At 52.4% G+C, this 17,909-nt stretch overlaps 2 protein-coding genes across 5 annotated transcripts in view; one reads left to right on the top strand and one right to left on the bottom strand.

The window, feature by feature from the left end:
• Positions 1-5,827, top strand: part of ITGAL (integrin subunit alpha L) — a 40,848-nt gene extending 35,021 nt beyond the window's left edge. For all 3 annotated transcript variants that reach the window (XM_038539810.1, XM_038539811.1, XM_038539809.1), the window contains 5 exons: positions 121-177; positions 273-371; positions 752-847; positions 1,570-1,680; positions 4,120-5,827. In XM_038539810.1, the coding sequence (XP_038395738.1) occupies positions 121-177; positions 273-371; positions 752-847; positions 1,570-1,680; positions 4,120-4,290 (534 nt within the window). In that variant the 3' untranslated portion in view covers positions 4,291-5,827. The remainder of the gene's footprint in view (positions 1-120; positions 178-272; positions 372-751; positions 848-1,569; positions 1,681-4,119) is intronic.
• Positions 5,828-10,228: 4,401 nt separating this feature from the next.
• ZNF768 (zinc finger protein 768) lies at positions 10,229-14,180 on the bottom strand. 2 transcript variants are annotated; one of them, XM_038539807.1, is made up of 3 exons: positions 13,402-14,180; positions 12,406-13,125; positions 10,229-12,122 (listed from the first exon to the last, which is right to left on the bottom strand). In XM_038539807.1, exons 2-3 carry the CDS (start codon positions 12,491-12,493, stop codon positions 10,546-10,548), a joined length of 1,665 nt encoding a protein of 554 aa, XP_038395735.1. In that variant the 5' UTR covers positions 12,494-13,125; positions 13,402-14,180; the 3' UTR covers positions 10,229-10,545. The 2 variants fall into 2 exon arrangements, with proteins under 2 accessions (XP_038395735.1, XP_038395734.1); XM_038539806.1 differs by lacking the exon at positions 13,402-14,180 and having other exon boundaries at positions 12,406-13,343.
• Positions 14,181-17,909: the final 3,729 nt, after the last annotated feature.

The following is a 17,909-nucleotide window of genomic DNA, read 5'->3' as shown; positions in this document are numbered from 1 at the left end:
CAGGAGCCAGTGGGAGTGAACCGGGATGCCGTGTATCCATGGAGTGGGGAGGGAGGCCAGATTCCAGCCTTAAGGGGCCAGTGTCCTCTCTCTGCTCTCATTCCATCCCATCATTCCTAGGAGCCTCCTGTGACCTGTTATCGTGAGGATCTGGACAGGCTGCCCAGTGTGGCTGAGGTACTGGCCTGTGGGTTCAGAAGTCAGGGTGGGGCCAGCAGAGTGCAGGTGGGAAGATAGGCCGCTCTGACCCCTGCTCTCTTCATTCTTGGCAGCCTTGTTTGCCCGGGGCCAGATTCCACTGCCCATTTGTCTACAAGGAGGAGATCTTCGTCAAAGTGATCGGGACTATTGAGCTGGTGGAGAAGATTGAGGTAGCACCTGCTGGCAACATAGAGGTTGGGGAGGCCTCGAGGGGTCAGGAGCGAGCATCCCTGCCAGATGGGCTTCCTGCATTCTGTACCACCTGGACGAAAAGCCCTGATATTTACACGGTGGCAGGTGAAAGAGAATCGTGCTCGAAATGTGCAGGGCTGTTTTCACGGGCCTACGGATGGTTCTTGCTGGTTCTATGTAGGAAAAGTTTCCTTCCAGCTGTGGGGAGTGACCCGTTAGGATGCTACAGTAGGGAACTCAGTAGGAATGGTGCAGCCCCCTGGGACCTGTTCTCCAACCTCAGCCGAGGTGGGGTGCTGAAATCAGTGGGTTCTGGTGCTTATTCTCTCTGGCCTGACGTCTCCCCCATACCCCACAGGCCTCCTCCATGGTCAGCCTCTGCAGCTCTCTTTCCGTCTCCTTCAACAGCATCAAGCATTTCCACCTCTATGGCAGCAATGCCTCCATGGCCCAGGTATGGTCTTGCCTCCTCAGAAGCCCCAGGGAGCAGGGGTCAGCAGAGGGGTCTGGGGAACCCCAGGGCAGAGCTAGAAGAGCTAGAGCCAAAAGTAGTAGGGCCTCATGGGAGGTCTGGGCTCTCCAGGAACAAGGAAGGGCACACCGTCTCCCCACGGTCAAAGCAGTCAGCCTTGGCGAAGGCTTTGCTGGATGCCATGAGCTCCCTGTGACTGCTGGTGGGCAAGTAGGCCACAGGGACACCCGTCTGAGACATGTCAGGCAGAGAGCCAGTTTGATGCAACTCAGCAAAGGGTACCCACCCCATGCCCACCGTGAGCACGACGGAATGAGCTCTAAGCAGAGCGAGTAGCGAGACCACGGAGCCAAGAGGATGGCGAGGCAGGTGGGAGAGCAAGCAGGTCAGAGCAGGAGAAGGGAAGCTGCAGTTAAGAAGCAAGCCCAAGCTGGACTCCGGAAGGCTTTGCATGCTGAGCCAAGATTCTGGCATTTTATTCTGGGACTAAGGGAAGCCATGTAAGGGCTTCCGATGGGTTATGTGCATGTCTCCTAGTTCACTCTGATGGTTGCACACTGGGAGGTGCACTGGAGGGAGACATCTGGGCCAGCCGGGTTGTATCCAGAAGCAGTCCGAACCAGAAACACGAAGACCTAGCCATTCACAAGCATGTCAGAGGTGAAAGCCTGCTCTTTACGTTCCCTTCTCTTTTCCTTCTCCAGGTCGTCATGAAGGTTGACATCATATATGAAAAGGAAATGCTCCATGTCTACGCGCTGAGCAGCATTGGGGGGCTGTTGCTGCTCTTGCTGATTTTTGTGGCACTCTACAAGGTGGGAGCTTCTGGGAGCGTGGGGCATGGCTGAGACAACCTGGCTGGGGAAAGGGTTCTGCAGGGGTCAGGGCGGAGAATACTGAGATTGGGGAGCCTTAAAGCTAGAAGGGGCCTCAGCACCCCCCCTCTTTCAGATAAAGCTCCCCAGGCCCAAAGAGCAAGCAAATCTTTTCCCCTCCCTCCTCCAAGCACTGGCAGAGCCAGGACTGTCTACCTAGGAGAGAAGGGTGCTTCTGCCCATTAAGGGTTGGGTGCTGGGACACAGAGGCCCACACCATAAACATGGTCCCTGCCATAGAGGGCTCACAGTCTAATGGAGGAGGCAGACAGGGCTCCACTCAAGGGCCTGTGTGCTGAAGCCTCACTCAGGCTGGGGCAGTCCAGGAAGGCCTCCCAGAAGAGGAGGCATTTGAGTTGGGGTTTGAAGGAGGAGTAGCCAGATGAAGAATGGTGGAGGGCAGATGTTCCATATGAAAACTAAATACCCCAGAAAAAGACAACACAGAAAATCAGTTTCTTCCCCTTGTACTCCCAGAGAATGGTTACTAACAACCGTTTTCCAGCTTCTAATTTTGTTGTTTAAATATGTGTATATGTAGGGGCACCTGGGTGGTTCAGTCGATTAAGTGTCTGCCTTTGGCTCAGGTGGTGATCCAAGGGTCCTGGGATGGAGCCCCACATCCCACTCCCTACTCAGTAGGGAGTCTGCTTCTCCCTCTCCCTGTGCCTTCTTGCCCTTCTCCCCTGCTTGTGCTCTCTCTCTGCCAAATAAACAAATAAAATATAAATAAATAAATAAATAAATAAATAAATAAATAAATAAATAAATAAATAAATAAATAAATAAATAAATAAGGGATGCCTGGATAGGTCAGCAGTTGAGCATATGCCTTTGGCTCAGGGCATGATCCCGGAGTCCCGAGATCGAGTCCTGCATCAGGCTTCCTGCATGGAGCCTGCTTCTCCTTCTTCCTATGTCTCTGTCTCTGTCTCTCTCTCTCTGTATCTCTCACGAATGAATGAATGAATGAATAAATAAATAAATAAAACCAATATGGTTTTAAAATAAATAAATAATATATGTGTGAGTATATGTGTGAGCATGAGAGAGAGCAAGTCAGTGTCTGTGTATATACACATAGAAAATATAAATGGGGGGCACCTGGGTGGCTCAGTCAGTTAAGCATCTGTCTTCAGCTCAGGTCATTATCTCAGGGTCCTGGGATCGAGCCCTGCCTTAGGCTCCCTGCTCAGCGGGCAGTCTGCTTCTCCCTCTCCCTCTGCCTGCCACTCTGCTTACTTGTCCCCTCTCTCTCTCTGTCAAGTAAATAAATTAAATCTTTTAAAAAGAAAGAAAATGTAAATGGAATAATAGCATATATACTGCTTGGGAGCTTGTATTTCCCACTGGATATTCTATCTTGATGTCTCTCTGTGTGAGCACAATCAGATCCACCTCTTGCCTTTTATTTTTTTTATTTTTTTTAAATAATTGTTATTTATTTATGATAGTCACACAGAGAGAGAGAGAGAGAGGCAGAGACATAGGCAGAGGGAGAAGCAGGCTCCATGCACCAGGAGCCCGACGTGGGATTCGATCCCGGGTCTCCAGGATCGCACCCTGGGCCAAAGGCAGGCGCCAAACCGCTGCACCACCCAGGGTTCCCCACCTCTTGCCTTTTAACCTGCCTGGGTTGCTGCTGTCTGGATGCTCCACCTTTTACTGAAACAAGATCCCAGCTGATAAATAATTTCCACTTATTTTAAATGGTGACCAAAAAGGCTCTTGGCACCCACATCTTTGCACACTTGTTCAAATCTTCTTTAGAATTAATTCCTGTAGGAACTCCTGAGTAGCTCAGTGGTTTGGCACCTGCCTTCAGCCCGGGGCGTGATCCTGGGGACCTGGGATCAAGTCCCACATCGGGCTCTCTGCATGGAGCATGCTTCTCCCTCTGCCTGTGTCTCTGCCTCTCTCTCTGTATGTCTCTGATGAACAAATAAAATCTTAAAAAAAAAAATTAATTCCTGGAGTTGGAATGGCTGAGCCAAAGTATATATATGTTTAAAAAAAAAAGTAGACTATGTATGTTCTGAGCTTTCAATGGAGAGTACCTGACCCATGCCAAGCACTATGTTAAGTGCAAGCTCTTGCTATTTGTTAGTATTACTGGATATTTTCAAACCGCCCGCCCCACATATTGGCCTATGACATTTTGATAAACCTAAAGAATGAATTGTTGTTAAATGTACAGCTGTTTATCATAGGAACCAAGTGTGGCTGATACCCTCGCCCCATCCCTGGAGCAGATAACCACGCATGTGCAGCATGAATGACTCATTACCATTCTGAAGGGTGCACTCATGTTTTGCCGAGGCTGACTGGTCCAGAATATTCCATGGACTTTCTGCTGACTCCATTTTTGTCTTCCTACAGCTTGGCTTCTTCAAACGGAACCTGAAGGAGAAGATGGAGGCTGTAGAAGCTTCAAATGAAATCCCTAAACAAGACTCTGAGCAGCCAGTGTCCAAGGAGGAGGCTGGGGATCCAGGCTGCCTGGAGCCCCTCCAGGAGGGGGAGGCCCAGGATGAAGCTGTCAAAGACTGAGGCCCAGGCCCACGGCAGAGGACCCAGGATGTATGGTGCCATTCTGCCTCTACCTATGTCTCACTGTGCGTCTTCGGGCAAGTCTCTGCCCCCCCACCTAGGCCTCAGTTTCGTTATGTTGAACATGGAGCTCACTCCTGCCTGCCTGCTCTGTGGGCTCATGGTGAGGATCTATGAGGGATGGGCCAGGAAGGGTATGTACGTGAGGGCTTGTAATTATCAGCTGGTTCTGGCTTCCCCTGGTCCTTCTTAATATCCTCCCATGGAAGAGAATATCTGATCTAAATTTGGAAAAACTGTCATCTCAGGACTTAGTGACACTCCCAGCCCTCACACCCATCTGCCCTTGGATGTCCCCAGATGCCTCAGACTCTCAGAACCTTGCCCTTCACTCTCTCCTGCCTGGAGTCCAGTCAGCTTTCCATCTGCTGCCAGAGAGCAAATCTGATCTGTGTCACGACATTGCTGCTGCAGACCCCTTGCTCTGTGGCTAAAGACCAAGTTCCTTAATACGACTTCCAAAATCTGCAAAATATCCTTAACATGCCAGTGCAGTACTGGGTCCCCGTGGCCTTCCTGGCCTCCTCCAGAGACTCCCAGCCTCCCTTTCGAAGCTCCAGTTACACCAGCCTTTCTCACTAGCCAAGCCCCCTTCTGTCCCACTGCCTTCATCCAGACTGCTCCCTCTGCCTGGAACATTCCTCCCCAGCCCTTTCCCTGGCTGGCTCTCACTCAGACTTCAGATCTCAGCTCACTTGGAACTTCCTCAGGGCTGCCCTCAACCCCGCCCCAAGCGGGTTTTCATAGCACACATGCCTACACTAGCCTGCACTTCCCCTCACAGTACAGATCATGGTTGTTACTCAATATTCATCTCTCAAATCCAACCATAGCTCCACGGGGGTAGGGACCATACCTGCTATGTTCACCTTGGTGACATCACAGAGCCAGACACAGTGGGTGCTTGATACAATTTCTTTCTTTTTTTTTTTTTTTTTTTTTTTAAGATTTTATTTGTTTATTCATGAGAGACACAGAGAGAGAGTCAGGGACACAGGCAGAGGGAGAAGCAGGCTCCATGCAGGGAGCCGGAAGCCGGACTTAACCCTGGGACTCCAGGATCACACCCTGGGCCGAAGGCTGGCGCTAAACCACTGAGCCACCCAGGGATCCCGCTTGATTCAATTTCACTGAACTAGTGAGGGTGCCTATGGGAAGTTCCAGAAAACGTTTGGATGGGCCCATGGCATCTCCATCCTTCAAGGCTCTGTCTTCCCTCAGGCTCCTGCCTCCTTCCTTTGTAGCCCCTATTGGGACTCCCCAAATTCCATCATGGCCCCAGGCTGGGAGGCAGTGAGCTCAAGATGTGGGACAGGTCTGTCTACTCCCCTCCCTTCACTACCCCCCCACCTCCTGCCCCGGCTCCCAGTGCTAAGCAGAGCGCCTGCCTATGTCTACTGATAAATATGAAGTTTGTAAGCTGGTGCCACATCTCGGCCTGGCTCAATTAAACATTTCCTTCTCACCCTTTCTCTAAGTGGGACCCAGTCAGCTGTATTTTCTTTTCATTTCTTTCCCTTTCTTTTCTTTCTTTTTTTTTTTTTATGACAACCATTAGAGACTAACCTGCATGAGGCATTGACAATTCATTCAGGTGTGAGAATAGACCCTCCCAGGCTTTTCTTTTTTTTTTTTTTTTTAAGCAGCAATTGGTGAGGCTTGATCCTGAGGCCCCCCCACCTTTAGGAGGACAGAGCAGGCTTGTCGCTGCTGCCCTCTTGTGGTCAGTAGGACCCCAGAGCTGGGCACAGCTCTCTCTCCTCTCTCCTCCTTCCCTCCCCCACTCCCCCAACCCTCTCCCCAGGGAATATGGAGTCACTCTCAGGACAACTCTGGGCTCAGCACTGAGAGCTGAGAAATAGCTTTTGACCTCCCAAGGCTCCCTTCTGCCTACAGGGAGTAAGAGAATGTTCTCAAGCCTGGCACTCAAGGCCCAGAACAGCCTCCTGCCAGCCTCTTCAACCTCATCAACCCCCTGCTGGCCTGAGCCACCCATGGGCACCTGGTGTCAGGGCCTGTTCTGTGCCCTGAGGGCAGGATGATGAACAAGATGGACAAGTCCTTGCCCTCAGGAAGCACCACCCCAATGAGAAAACAGAGTGAAAAGGTAGACCTGTGATTCTAGGCGGTGAGGGGATTGTGAAGAAGATAAAACAGGATAACAAGTTAGTGAGGGTCCTCCTACATGAGTGATGCTCTGTGACACACACAGAGTGAATGTTTTCATCAGGGTTGGAAGCAAAACACAGAAAATCTGGGAGGTTCATTTCAGAACAGTCCTGCCCTCATCATGCCCAGAAATCTATATCCCGACTCCCTTAACAGCACCCATCCTCAAACACCTGCCTCTGTCTTTGCACATGCTGTTCCTCTTGCCAGCCCATCTAGTTCTACCTTGTTCTGTCCTTTAAAATCTTCCTACTTGGGCAGCCCGGGTGGCTCAGCGGTTTAGCACCGCTTTTGGCCCAGGTTGTGATCCTGGAGACCCTGGAGGGATCGAGTCCCACGTCTCGGGTTCCCTGCATGGAGCCTGCTTCTCCCTCTGCCTGTGTCTCTGCCTCCCTCTCTCTCTCTCTCTCTCTCTCTCTCTCTGTGTCTCTCACGAATAAATAAAAAAAATCTTCCTACTGCAGGGGCACCTGGGCGGCTCAGTCAGCTAAGCATCTGCCTTCACCTCAGGTCATGATCCAGAGTCTTGGGATCATGGGGATGGAGCCCCAGGTCCCAGCGGGGAGCCTGCTTCTCCCTCTCCCTCTGCCCCTCCCCCTGCTTGTGGGCTCGCTCTCTGCATTAAATAAATAAATAAAATCTAAAAAAAAAAAGGAGAAAAATTTAAAACATACTAACGCCCAAGGCCACATTCCCTACAAGTGGTCAGAATGATGACATGTTATCACAGGCCATGTAGCCTCTGGAAGACACCATACCCATGGCACAAAGTGAAAAAGTAAGTAACAGTATCCTTGGGAGAATAGTCAAACTTAATCAGTCGTAGGTTTGAGTTCAGGCTCTCCTGCCCCATAGCTGTGCCATGTAGGGCCATTACTTATCTTCTCTGGGATTCATTTCTTCCTCTGTAAAATGGGAATACTAACTGTATATCCCTCAGAGCTGTTGTGAGGAAAACACTTGCAAACTGTCTAGAAATGTTTCCAGCACATCTGTGCTTAATAAACGTGGTGGATAGAAATGGTTTAGTTGTGGGGTGCCTGCCTGGCTCAGTCAGTGAAGCATGCGATTCTTGATCTCAGGGTCATGAGTTCAATATCCACACTGGGCGTAGAGATTACTTTTTAAAAGATGGTTTAGTTGTGCAGGATGGTGTGGTAAAAATAGCATGCTGGACTGAAAGTCAGGAAACCTGGCACTGGCATCCTAGTTCTTCACCGTGACCTTGAGAAAGATGTGTGTCCTTCCTGGGCTTTGATCTGCCCCACCTGGAATCTACAGGTACCGCAGGAGCTGTCATACGGAAGAAAAGCGTGGGGGCTGAGCAGCTGAGCCCCCCCACTGTCACTTGATCTGCTTTTATATACTATGGTTCATAAGCAGCATACAGGCTACTTTATCAATTAAGTACTACATGCACTGTGCTTTCAATGGCCTACAAACATGTTTGGGAGCTGGAGGGAAAAATCAACTCCAAAGAATGAAAATCAAATTGTATAATTGAAATAAATGTTAAACTGGGACACCTGGGGCAGCCCCGGTGGCCCAGCGGTTTAGCACTGCCTGCAGCCCAGGGCGTGATCCTGGAGACCCAGGATCAAGTCCCACGTCAGGCTCTCTGTATGGTGCCTGCTTCTCCCTCTGCCTGTGTCTCTGCCTCTGTGTGTGTGTGTGTGTCTCTATGAATAAATAAATAAAATCTTTAAAAAAAAAAAAAACTGGGATGCCTGGTTGGCTCAGTGGTTGAGCGTCTGCCTTCAGCTCGGGGCATGATCCTGGGGTCTCAGGATCGAGTCCCGCTTCGGGCTCCCTGCACAGAGCCTGCTTTTCCCTTGGCCTCTGTCTCTCCCTCCCTCTGTGTGTGTGTCTCTCATGAATAAATACATAAAATCTTTTTTAAAAAAGAAAGAAATGTTAAACCAACAGATATGTTAGGTAGTCAAATGCAGTCCTATTTAACATAAGTACTCACATATATGAACTACGTAAATGCGGGAGGTGGAGTATTTTAATATTTGAAATTATGTGTTATTGGGTGTCTGTACAAAAATGTGCAAAAAGTTTACAAAGAATATTTAAAAGACTAAGAGATTGTACTTGAAAAATAATGATCTACTTCCAAAAATAATCAAAACTTTAGGGATCCCTGGGTGGCTCAGCGGTTTGGCGCCTGCCTTTGGCCTAGGGCACGATCCTGGAGTCCCGGGATCAAGTCCCACATCGCGCTCCCAACATGGAACCTGCTTCTCCCTCTGCCTGTGTCTCTGCCTCCCCCACTCTCTCTCTATCATTAATAAATAAATAACTCTTAAAAAAAAAAAAAAACTAAAAACACCAAACACAACCAAACTGTTGAACTACGTGATGTCTAAGGCTCCTTCTGGAGTGTGCAGAACATAAGAGGCTGGGTTGAAATGTCCTTAAGAGAAGTTATTCTGCTCTTGACAAGTTATAAGGCCCTAAGGATAGGTGCGGGGCTGGGGGTGACGTGAGGATTTGAAGCCCAAGAGCCAGTGTAGAGCACTATTGCCCACCTGCCTGTGTGGCTGAGCCGCTGGGGCTGATGAGCCAGAGAGATGTGGTCTGAATTTCTCACCTGCCTCTTATCCACAGAGAAACTTCCAGCAGGTCAGAGCTCTGTGAACTCATTTTTCCTTATCCATGAAACTGAAAAAAATCTTTGCAGGGCAATCAGGCCCTTACAGGCATTCATCTCAAGACATTCCTGGCAGCTGGGTGATTCCCCAGGGTGTGGCCTGTCCTACTCAGCTAAGGTCAAGGCAGGCCACATCCCAGGATCCAGAGACTCACAGCTGGCACCGACTCTCCATTCTTTTCCGAAAGCCGAGTATTAGGAGGGCTGAGGCTCAGACAGGAAAGAAAAGTAAGATAAAGGCGTGTGTGTGTGTGTGTGTGCGCGCGCGCTGGGTGATCCCAATAGGTCCAGGAGTCCTAAAAAAGTGGCAGAGCTGTGGCAAATCAGGCCCAGCCTGGTGGGTGGGTCTTAAAAGCTAGAGCTATCTAATCCTCACACTGGGTCCCATATGCGCCCCCTACAGGTGGGGCCAAGACCGCAGGTAGTCTGGTTCTGGTCACTCAGGGTCTGCACCAAGTGATGGCCATGAAGGTTCCAAGGCAAGAGGAGGACAGCACAGCTAGATACCGGGAGCCAGAGAGGTAGGACACAGGCTCTACGCCCGGATATGAGTGCAAGGTGTGTTCTCTGGCCCAAGGACAGAACCTCTGTGTTTGGTAGAAGGGATATCCCACAAAGTCGAAGGCTTTCTCACACCTCCCACACTGAGCTCCGTGGGTTTGTGCAGGAGACATAACTTGGAAATATATGTGCAGATGTTGTCTCCTGAGCATCGAATTATAAGATTCCGAGGAAACCTGGAACATGGAGGGCTTCCAGACAGAGCCCTATGGCTTTGCTGGCTGTATAGTTACCACTGCATGTCTCCCACTGGCCAGGGCACTGTCCATGCACACATTTTAAGGACAAGTCTCTTTTACCACATAAAGGTTTTTATTGAACTCAAATTCAAGGGCTCCAAAGCCTGAGGAAGACAAGGGAGGCTGGAGTTTGCACTGAGGCCCAAGCCCCACCCCAGGGCCCCACTCCCCACCCCACCTACCCTCACCCCTTCCTGACTCAACCAGGGTCTCAGTAGCTACCAATCTAAGCTACCCACTCTAATTAAGTAACCCTCCCCCCTCCCCCCACCCCAGCCTAGAGCTTTGCCAAGCCAGGCACCCACCAAGGGGCATGCTGCTGCTGAGGCCAGCTCTCCACTGACCTCTTTTCTGGATCTCTCCCAGAGCCTCCCACTGCCTGCTTGGCCTCTCTCCAACCCCTCTTCATAGCCCATTTCCCAGAAGTCTCCAGGGCACGTAACTTCCTCCACCCTGGCCCTCAACTCTTCCATCCTCCCCCAGGTTTTCCACTATTCCCTCTAAAGGTTTCTCAGCTCCCTGGCCCGTTTCTCCTGCCCATCACCTCCCCACCCCTGGCAGGGCCCCAGGTCAGCGCCGGCCGGCTGCGTGGGTCCGCTGGTGGCGGATGAGGTCGGAGCTCTGTGAGAAGGCTTTTCCACAGTCATCGCACTTGTAGGGCCGCTCCCCGCTGTGCACCCGGTGGTGCTGCAGCAGTGTGGAGGAGCGGCAGAAGCCCTTGCCGCACACGGCACACCGGTAGGGCCGCTCGCCTGTGTGGGAGCGCTGGTGCTGAATCAGCGTGGAGGAGCGGTTGAAGGTCTTGCCGCAGTCGGGGCAGCTGTAGGTACGGCCTGGCAGGTGGGTGCGGGCATGGATGGCCAGCACAGAGCTCTGGCCAAAGCGCTTGCCGCACTCAGGGCACTTGAAGGGCTTCTCACGGGCGTGGCTGCGGGCATGGGGGATAAGTGCCGAGCGCTGTGAGAAGCTCTTGCCACAGATGCCACAGCTGAAGGGCCTCTGCCCGGTGTGCACCCTCTGGTGACTACGGAGGGAAGAGTTCTGGCTGTAGCACTTGCCGCACTCGGGGCAGCTGTAGGGCCGCTCGTGGCTGTGGGTGCGCTGGTGCCGCAGGAGGTAGGAGCTGTCACCGAAGGCCTTGCCACAGTGCGGGCACTTGTAGGGCTTCTGACCAGAGTGGGTACGCTGGTGGCGAAGCAGGTAAGAGCTGTCGGCGAAGGCCTTGCCACAACGGGGACACTTGTAGGGCCGCTCGCCCGTGTGGGTGCGCTGGTGTTTGATGAGGTCAGAGCTCTGGGAGAAGGCCTTGCTACAGACCTCACATTTATAGGGCTTCTCACCCGTATGGATGCGCTGGTGCTGGATCAGGGTGGAGCCCCGCCCGAAGCTCTTCCCACAGATGCCACAGATATTAGGCCGAGGGCCCTGCCCACCCCTGGCCCGGCCACCCCGCCGACCTGGACCCCGAAGGGCCCCTGTCAGGCCCAGGGGATTTTGGAGCATCTCAAACTGGGGTGTAGCCAGCAGGGTCCCTGTGGGCATCTCAAAAGGTGGCCCTAGGGGCAGACCCCCCGTGGGCTCCTCCCCAAACCCCTGGGTGAAGGAGTCCAAGGGGTGGACTCCCAAGGGGATGCTCAAAGGACTCTTTTCTTCAGGATTCAGAAGCATCTCTGCACCTTCCTCAAATTTGGAACTTTGAGCTTCAAATTCAGGGCTTTGGGTTTTGAACTCAGGATTCTGGGGCTCATATCCTGGGCTCTGGGATTCATACCCAGGACTCCGGGGTTCATACCCAGGGCTTTTGGGTTCATACCCAGGACTCTTGGGTTCATAACCAGGGCTCCTGGGTTCATAGCCAGGGCTTTGGGGCTCATACCTTGGACTTTGGGGTTCAAACTCAGGGCTCTGAGAATCTGAGTCAGGACTTCTGGGTGCAAATTCAGGGCTTGGGGGCACAAACCCAGGGCTTCGGGATTCAAACCCTGGGCTTTCCGGCTCAAACCTGGGGCTTTGGGATTCAAACCCAGGGCTCTGCGGCTCAAACCCAGGGCTCTGGGGATCCAGCCCAAAGGGTATCTCTTCGACCTCATAGTCCCCAGTGCCTTCTTGTTGAGACATTTCTTCTTCCTCATTCTCACTCATGTTGCCTGCAGGATCAGAGAGTTACAGAAAACCCAGATTGTGTGCGGTCTGGAAGGTCATTTAGTCCCACTAGTTGCCACAAGCCTCTCCCTCCTCCAACAGGGTCGCTGGCCCTAGAGCAGGTGCTGAAATTCCCACCTCCCCCTCCGCCGACCCGGGACGTCCAGTCCCCGCCCCCGCCTCCAAGTCCCAGGTGTCCAAGCCCCCCGGCTCCCTTCCCCTCCCACGGCCCACAGCCCCCCCTCCCGCCCCCAGGCACGCTCCTCGGAGAGGCGCTCCCTCCCTCACCTTTGAGGGACCCTTCGGGGCTCCCCAGTTCGTCAGGACTTTGCACATCCCCGGGCTCGAGGCCCCACGGCGACGCCTCCCGTTCCATCCCCGCCGGCTCCCAGTGCGGCGGTGGCGGTGATGGCGGACGATCCTGCGACCAGGCCTGAGTGCCCTGAGACCCGGGCCCTCGCCGCCCGCCTGCTCAGCGCCGCCCAGGGGACCCGGCTGCCCAGCCCGGGCCCCTGAGGCCGGACGTCTTGACCCTGGGCCTCTCCAGCCGGCTGGGCCCCTCCCCTACCCACGGCCCCGCCCCCACCCACAAGGTCTCGCCTTGCCCTGGGGCCCTCCAAGGTCCCGTGCGTCGTGGCCTCGGAGGTGAGGGTCTTCACGACTCGCCCTGCCGCCCCCGGAGGCCGCTCCCCGCCCGCGACCCCGCCGTCTGGCCCCCCAGCCCGGGCTGGTCTGCGGCTATCCGACCCCCTCCTCCCCCCGCACAGGAAGTGTCCGTCCGCGGCCAGTTTCCCCCGCTGGCTAGCGCCACGGCCTCTCTAGGAGCGGCTGGAGGTGGAAACTCGTTGGCATTAACCCTGGGCTGGATGGCCCCGGCGTTCAGGTGGGGGAGGACGGGGCGCCCTGGAGCAGGCAGAAAAGGCTGGGGTAGTTTGTGTGCTGTGTCCTAGGTCTCCATCCGTCCAGGAGCCTATCTATCCGTCACCCGGGCCCTGCGTCCGTCAGTGCCTGTGGCCAAGGGCGAGGCGACAATCGAGACCAAGGTCAGCGAGAAGGAGCGACGCTTCCCGGCGCCAGCGGGGGCGGTGTCTAGCTCCCCTCCCCTCCTGGGCCTGGGGGTCAGCTCCGGCCGTGCCTCGGGAACCCGGACCGACCCCCCGCCTTGAGCTCCTGAGCCAGGGATTCCCACCCTGCCACCCCGAACTCTACTCCTCCGCACCGGTGCGCCCACCCCCACTCCTCCTGTCCCCCTCCCCTCTCTGCTCCTCCTAATCTCCACCCTACCGACTCCTGGAGGGCTAGGATCGTTGCCAAGGAAACAGCTCCGCCTCCAGTTTCCAGAAGCACCGCCCCTAACTCCCTGGGAGTGCGGCGATTGGCCGGGGGAGCTCGTGCTCTCATCGTCCCGCCTCCTAGCGCTATTCACCAACTGATAGGCTTGAATGGTCGCCAGGGAACGCCAGGCACCTTTCTGATTGGCTGGAGGGGGACCACCTACCCCAGTGGTCAGAAGTGCCCGCCGAGAGCTGAGAGGGAGGCGCCTGGCGTCTCCCTTTCAGTCGTCGGGCTGGTGCTTTCAGAACTTTTCCCGCCCCCATTTACCTTTCATTACGTCTTATCTCTGAAGAAAGCCAAGGGATCTGGAGACAGACAACCTTCTCCCCAGGTCTTCCGCATACTTCCTTTCCCAGTACTTTCCTTTCTCCCACAGGTTCCTGGTGCTGAAGGGGCCAGTCGGCGGATGCTCCCGCAGAGGCGAGGGCTGCTTTCTTTTCTATTACCTGCCTATCCCTTCCACCTTCCCTGAGATGGGAGCCTTAGTCCCAGGTTCCTGGATTTTCTCACAAAGAGGCAGGGATCTTATGGGAGTTACTTCTAGGTGAGGGTGGTGGAGTTCAGGAGGAGAAGTAGAAAACCATCTGGCCTTTAAGGGAGCTAAGAACTCTCCAGCCCTGACTTGGACAGAAACTTGAGAAGGGAACCTGAGGAACACTGCCCTTGGTGGAGCTTTGAATCAAGCAAGGGAAGAGTGATACTGGAAAGAGAATTCTTGTGCCCCTACCCCCACCCCCTTTTAGGCCCTTGCTTCTGAAAGTATTTTGGTAGCGTTCTTGACAATTGATGAGCCAAATTCTCCCTGTGTGAGTGATGCAGGAGCCATGGCTGTGTTATCTTGTTGCCTTCTCAGACAAATGAAGGGAAGAAACTGGTTTAGGAGGAAAGATGGCATCTTCCATTCTCCTGAAAAGAGAGGAGAACAAGAATTTGGAGAATTGCAAGTAGTAGAAGCCTAGGGAAAACAGGCTTATAAATAGAATCATAATTATCTTCCTACAAATAAAGCAGGAGTAGTTTTCTCCCCTGCAGAGGAAGAGCTTCCAGCTCCATGCTTGTCTCCCACCCCAAAGTCGGTCTATCCTACAACCATGTGTGAAGAACAGCTCACATAGTTCACTACTAGATGGCCCACAAGGGCAGAACCCCCTGTAAGTGTGCAGACTATGAAAGGAGAGGACCCGGGGCATACTCCGGTCATTCCCAAACCACTCACACAAACGAGAAAAAAAAAAGTCTCCTTCATGAGACACTTTTATCTGACCTCCAACCTGTTTACCCACCAGAAAATCTACACAGGAGAGAAGCTGCTCTCTACAAAGGGGATGGCGAGGCCTCCAGCCACAGCTCCGACACTATTCCATGACCTGTACTCTCCATAGCCCCACATGTAGCAGACGTCAGGCCAAGGCTTCAAGCTGCTTTGGCACCCACACTGCCACATGGAAATTCAGTCTCACTAGTGCCTAGAGTAGAAGAGTAGCTGACTTCCAGGCAGCTTCCTCCAGCACCAGTCCTATCCATGCAATGGGCCTGAGAAGCAACTAGCCTCTCTCTGCCACTCACCCAGAGCAGTGGAGGCTCTAAGAAAGGGAATCCTCTGATGTGGGTTCCAGCTTGACCCAGTACCAACTAATTCAAGGCAGGAGTCCACTGACCTTATTCTACCAGTGTGTACTAGTGAGGAAAAGCTGTGTTTGTGTTCTGAGTTGGGTGGCCACTTTGTCCATGGCATCATTCCTGGTGTGCAGCTAAGGCTTATGGTCCAGCCAACTTGGCCAACACTTGAGCATAGGTCCTCAATGGGAGGGAGACTCCTGTGTGAACTGCTTTTACCCTACATGCAACAGACAGGCCCTCTAAGAGGATCTGTCAGATGCTACAAAGAGACCTCCGTATATTCAAGATATATAGGTACCCAGGAAGAGCTCAGCCATGGCACAGTCTCCTTTGAGAAGAACAAAGAAAATGGGAGTCTTTGTATATGGCTAGGTCATCCTTTGACCTCAAGCGTTTGCAAAACTAAGAGCAGCTAGAAAGTAACATTTTGTTCAGAGCATCATTACCATGTGTAAGATTCCATCCCTGGAGATTCTGATTCAATAGTCCAGAGACAAAGCCCAGGGAGCAGACTACATTTTAGTTACTGAATGGGATTCTGTGGCAGAAAGGCCTTACTTTGAAAAATAATTGCCTAGGGGCGCATGGGTGGCTGTCAGTTAGGCATCCACCTTCAGCTTGGTCATGATCCTGGTCTTGGGATGGAGCCCTGTGTCAGGATCCCTGCAGGGAGCCTGCTTCTCCCTCTGCCCCTTCCCTCTCCACTTGTCCTCTCCTTCTCTCTCTCTCACTCTGCTTTCTCAAATGAAATCTAGGAAGGAAGGAAGGAAAAAAATACGGTCTAGAGCAAGTTTTTGCTTCTTTGAGTCATAAACATCTTTTCACAAGCCCAGATCAACACTTGTCCTTATTTTATATGGCTTGGACACGTTGGGAATGAGTCATGTGGTCATGACCTTGACATTTCACTCTGGCCTTGTGGATGGGCCTCATTTTGTCTGGTTCAGACAAGTATTTCTCCTGATGTACCAAGAAAGCCCTAGGAAAACCCTCTTTCTGACTTAAAGTGCTTTAGGGTCTGAGCCTCAAAGAACTAGGGTAGCAGAGAGAAAAGGGAGCCCCATCTCTGGTAGCAGTATCCATCCATGCCAAGAAAGGAGTAACTGAGAAGAGAGTGAGGCTGAAGCTTAAGCATTTTGTGACACTCAAAAATCAGAAAATGGCAGAAAGCTGGGTCATGAGGGCAAGAAGCAGAGGAGCTGGGTCTGACTTTGGGGCCCTATGCAAGCCCTGCAAACTTCAAAGCACTCAGAGAAAGTAGTAATTATGGTACCTTTAATTGGCAAGCTGAGGGAAGGGTCCAGATCTGGCTTTGAATCTTGAGCTGACAACTGGTGTTGCAGGCTGAGCTTTCCCCAGGCTCTGCTCAGGGTGAGGCGAGGGAAGGGTTGTACACTGGCTTCTGTAGGGAATTAAAAGCTGGTACAAAAGTAGCTCCTGCTGCCAAGGTACCTCTTTTCACTCTACCTCCCCCTTGTGACAAGATGATACATAAACCAATCCTCCCAGTAAAGTTTAGGGTAAGCCAGGTCTTGGTGAAGTCAGATTTGAAAATTAAATTGATTTCAATTCAGTTGATTCAATTGATTCAGTTGATTATTTCACTCAACAGTGTCCTTTCCCAAAAGTTTCTACTTCTTTAGAAGTTTCTCTAGGTTGACAAATCTGGTTTCTTCTTAAGGTAGGCCAGACAAGACATGGGGCAGAGTTGGATGAAGAAGGCAGGTACACGCAGGCCAGCAGAAGACATAAGGCCCTGCTATTACTCCTTGAAGTGAAGGTGAAGGAGGCATCAACGGGTCTGCTCATGGCTAGCTGCTTCATTACCTGAACAAGGCTGGACTCTGACCACAGCAGAACTGGTAGATGAATAATGGAGTCACAAGTAACACAGCTTGGGAATACACTTGAGTAGTTCCCTTGGCTACTAACCCCAAATGTTCCTGGCCTTGTCCCTCTTTGTTCATGATGAGACACTTTAACAGAGAAGCAAGCTTTTCTTGTTTGCCCTGGAACTCTCACCTCAGGCTGGTTTCTCCCTTTCCTTGCTTTGCTATTTGGCTGTTTTGTCACTCATCTTGTGACTGGGCTTCACTGACACTGGGTTGCTCTGTCCCTAGGCTAGGTCACTGCCTGGGAGTCGTTGTAGGGAGGGAGCAGATGCCTCCAGAACCCTGGCTGAGACACTGGCAAGGAACTCAGGAGTGGTGTGACAAAGATGGCAGTAAACCAAGAACCCTGGAGTCTCCCTGTGTGTGACCTTGGACAGGTCATTTGACTTTCCCCAGTCTCAGAGTCCCCAAATGCAAAAAGATAGAAAGCTCTCTTCCAATTCAAAAATGTGATGAGGGCCTTCTGGCTGGGTAGAGGCTAGCTAAGGCCCAATGGTAAGGGTCTCCCAGGGAGGCCCAAGGACTGGAAGACTCAGAGCCTTCATCTTCAAAACCAAGAAGTGCCAGTCAGTGGAAATCCTACTGTGGCATGGCAAAGATACCTCTCAGTTTGGGGCCAAGTACAGTCCTGGCAGCCTCTTCCTGACTAGGCTGTCCTCTTCAAGCTACATGATTCCTTTTTTATTTTTTTAAAGGTTTATTTATTTATTCAGAGAGAGCAAGACAGAGGCAGAGACAGGCAGAGGGAGAAGCAGGCTCCGTGCAGGAAGCCTGACATGGGACTCAATCCTGGGTCTCCAGGATCACACCCTGGGCTGCAGGCAGCGCTAAACCGCTGCGCTACAGGGGCTGCCCAAGCTACATGATTCCTTCCTCAGACAGTTATGAGGGCAAAATGAGTTAATGAACAAGACATTACTTTGTAAACCAGAAAACGTGACACAA

The sequence above is a fragment of the Canis lupus genome, chromosome 6 (assembly GCF_011100685.1).
Source record: "Canis lupus familiaris isolate Mischka breed German Shepherd chromosome 6, alternate assembly UU_Cfam_GSD_1.0, whole genome shotgun sequence".
Lineage (NCBI taxonomy): Eukaryota > Metazoa > Chordata > Mammalia > Carnivora > Canidae > Canis > Canis lupus.
Note: the sequence above shows the minus strand (reverse complement) of the source record. Positions and strands in the feature narration are given on the sequence as shown.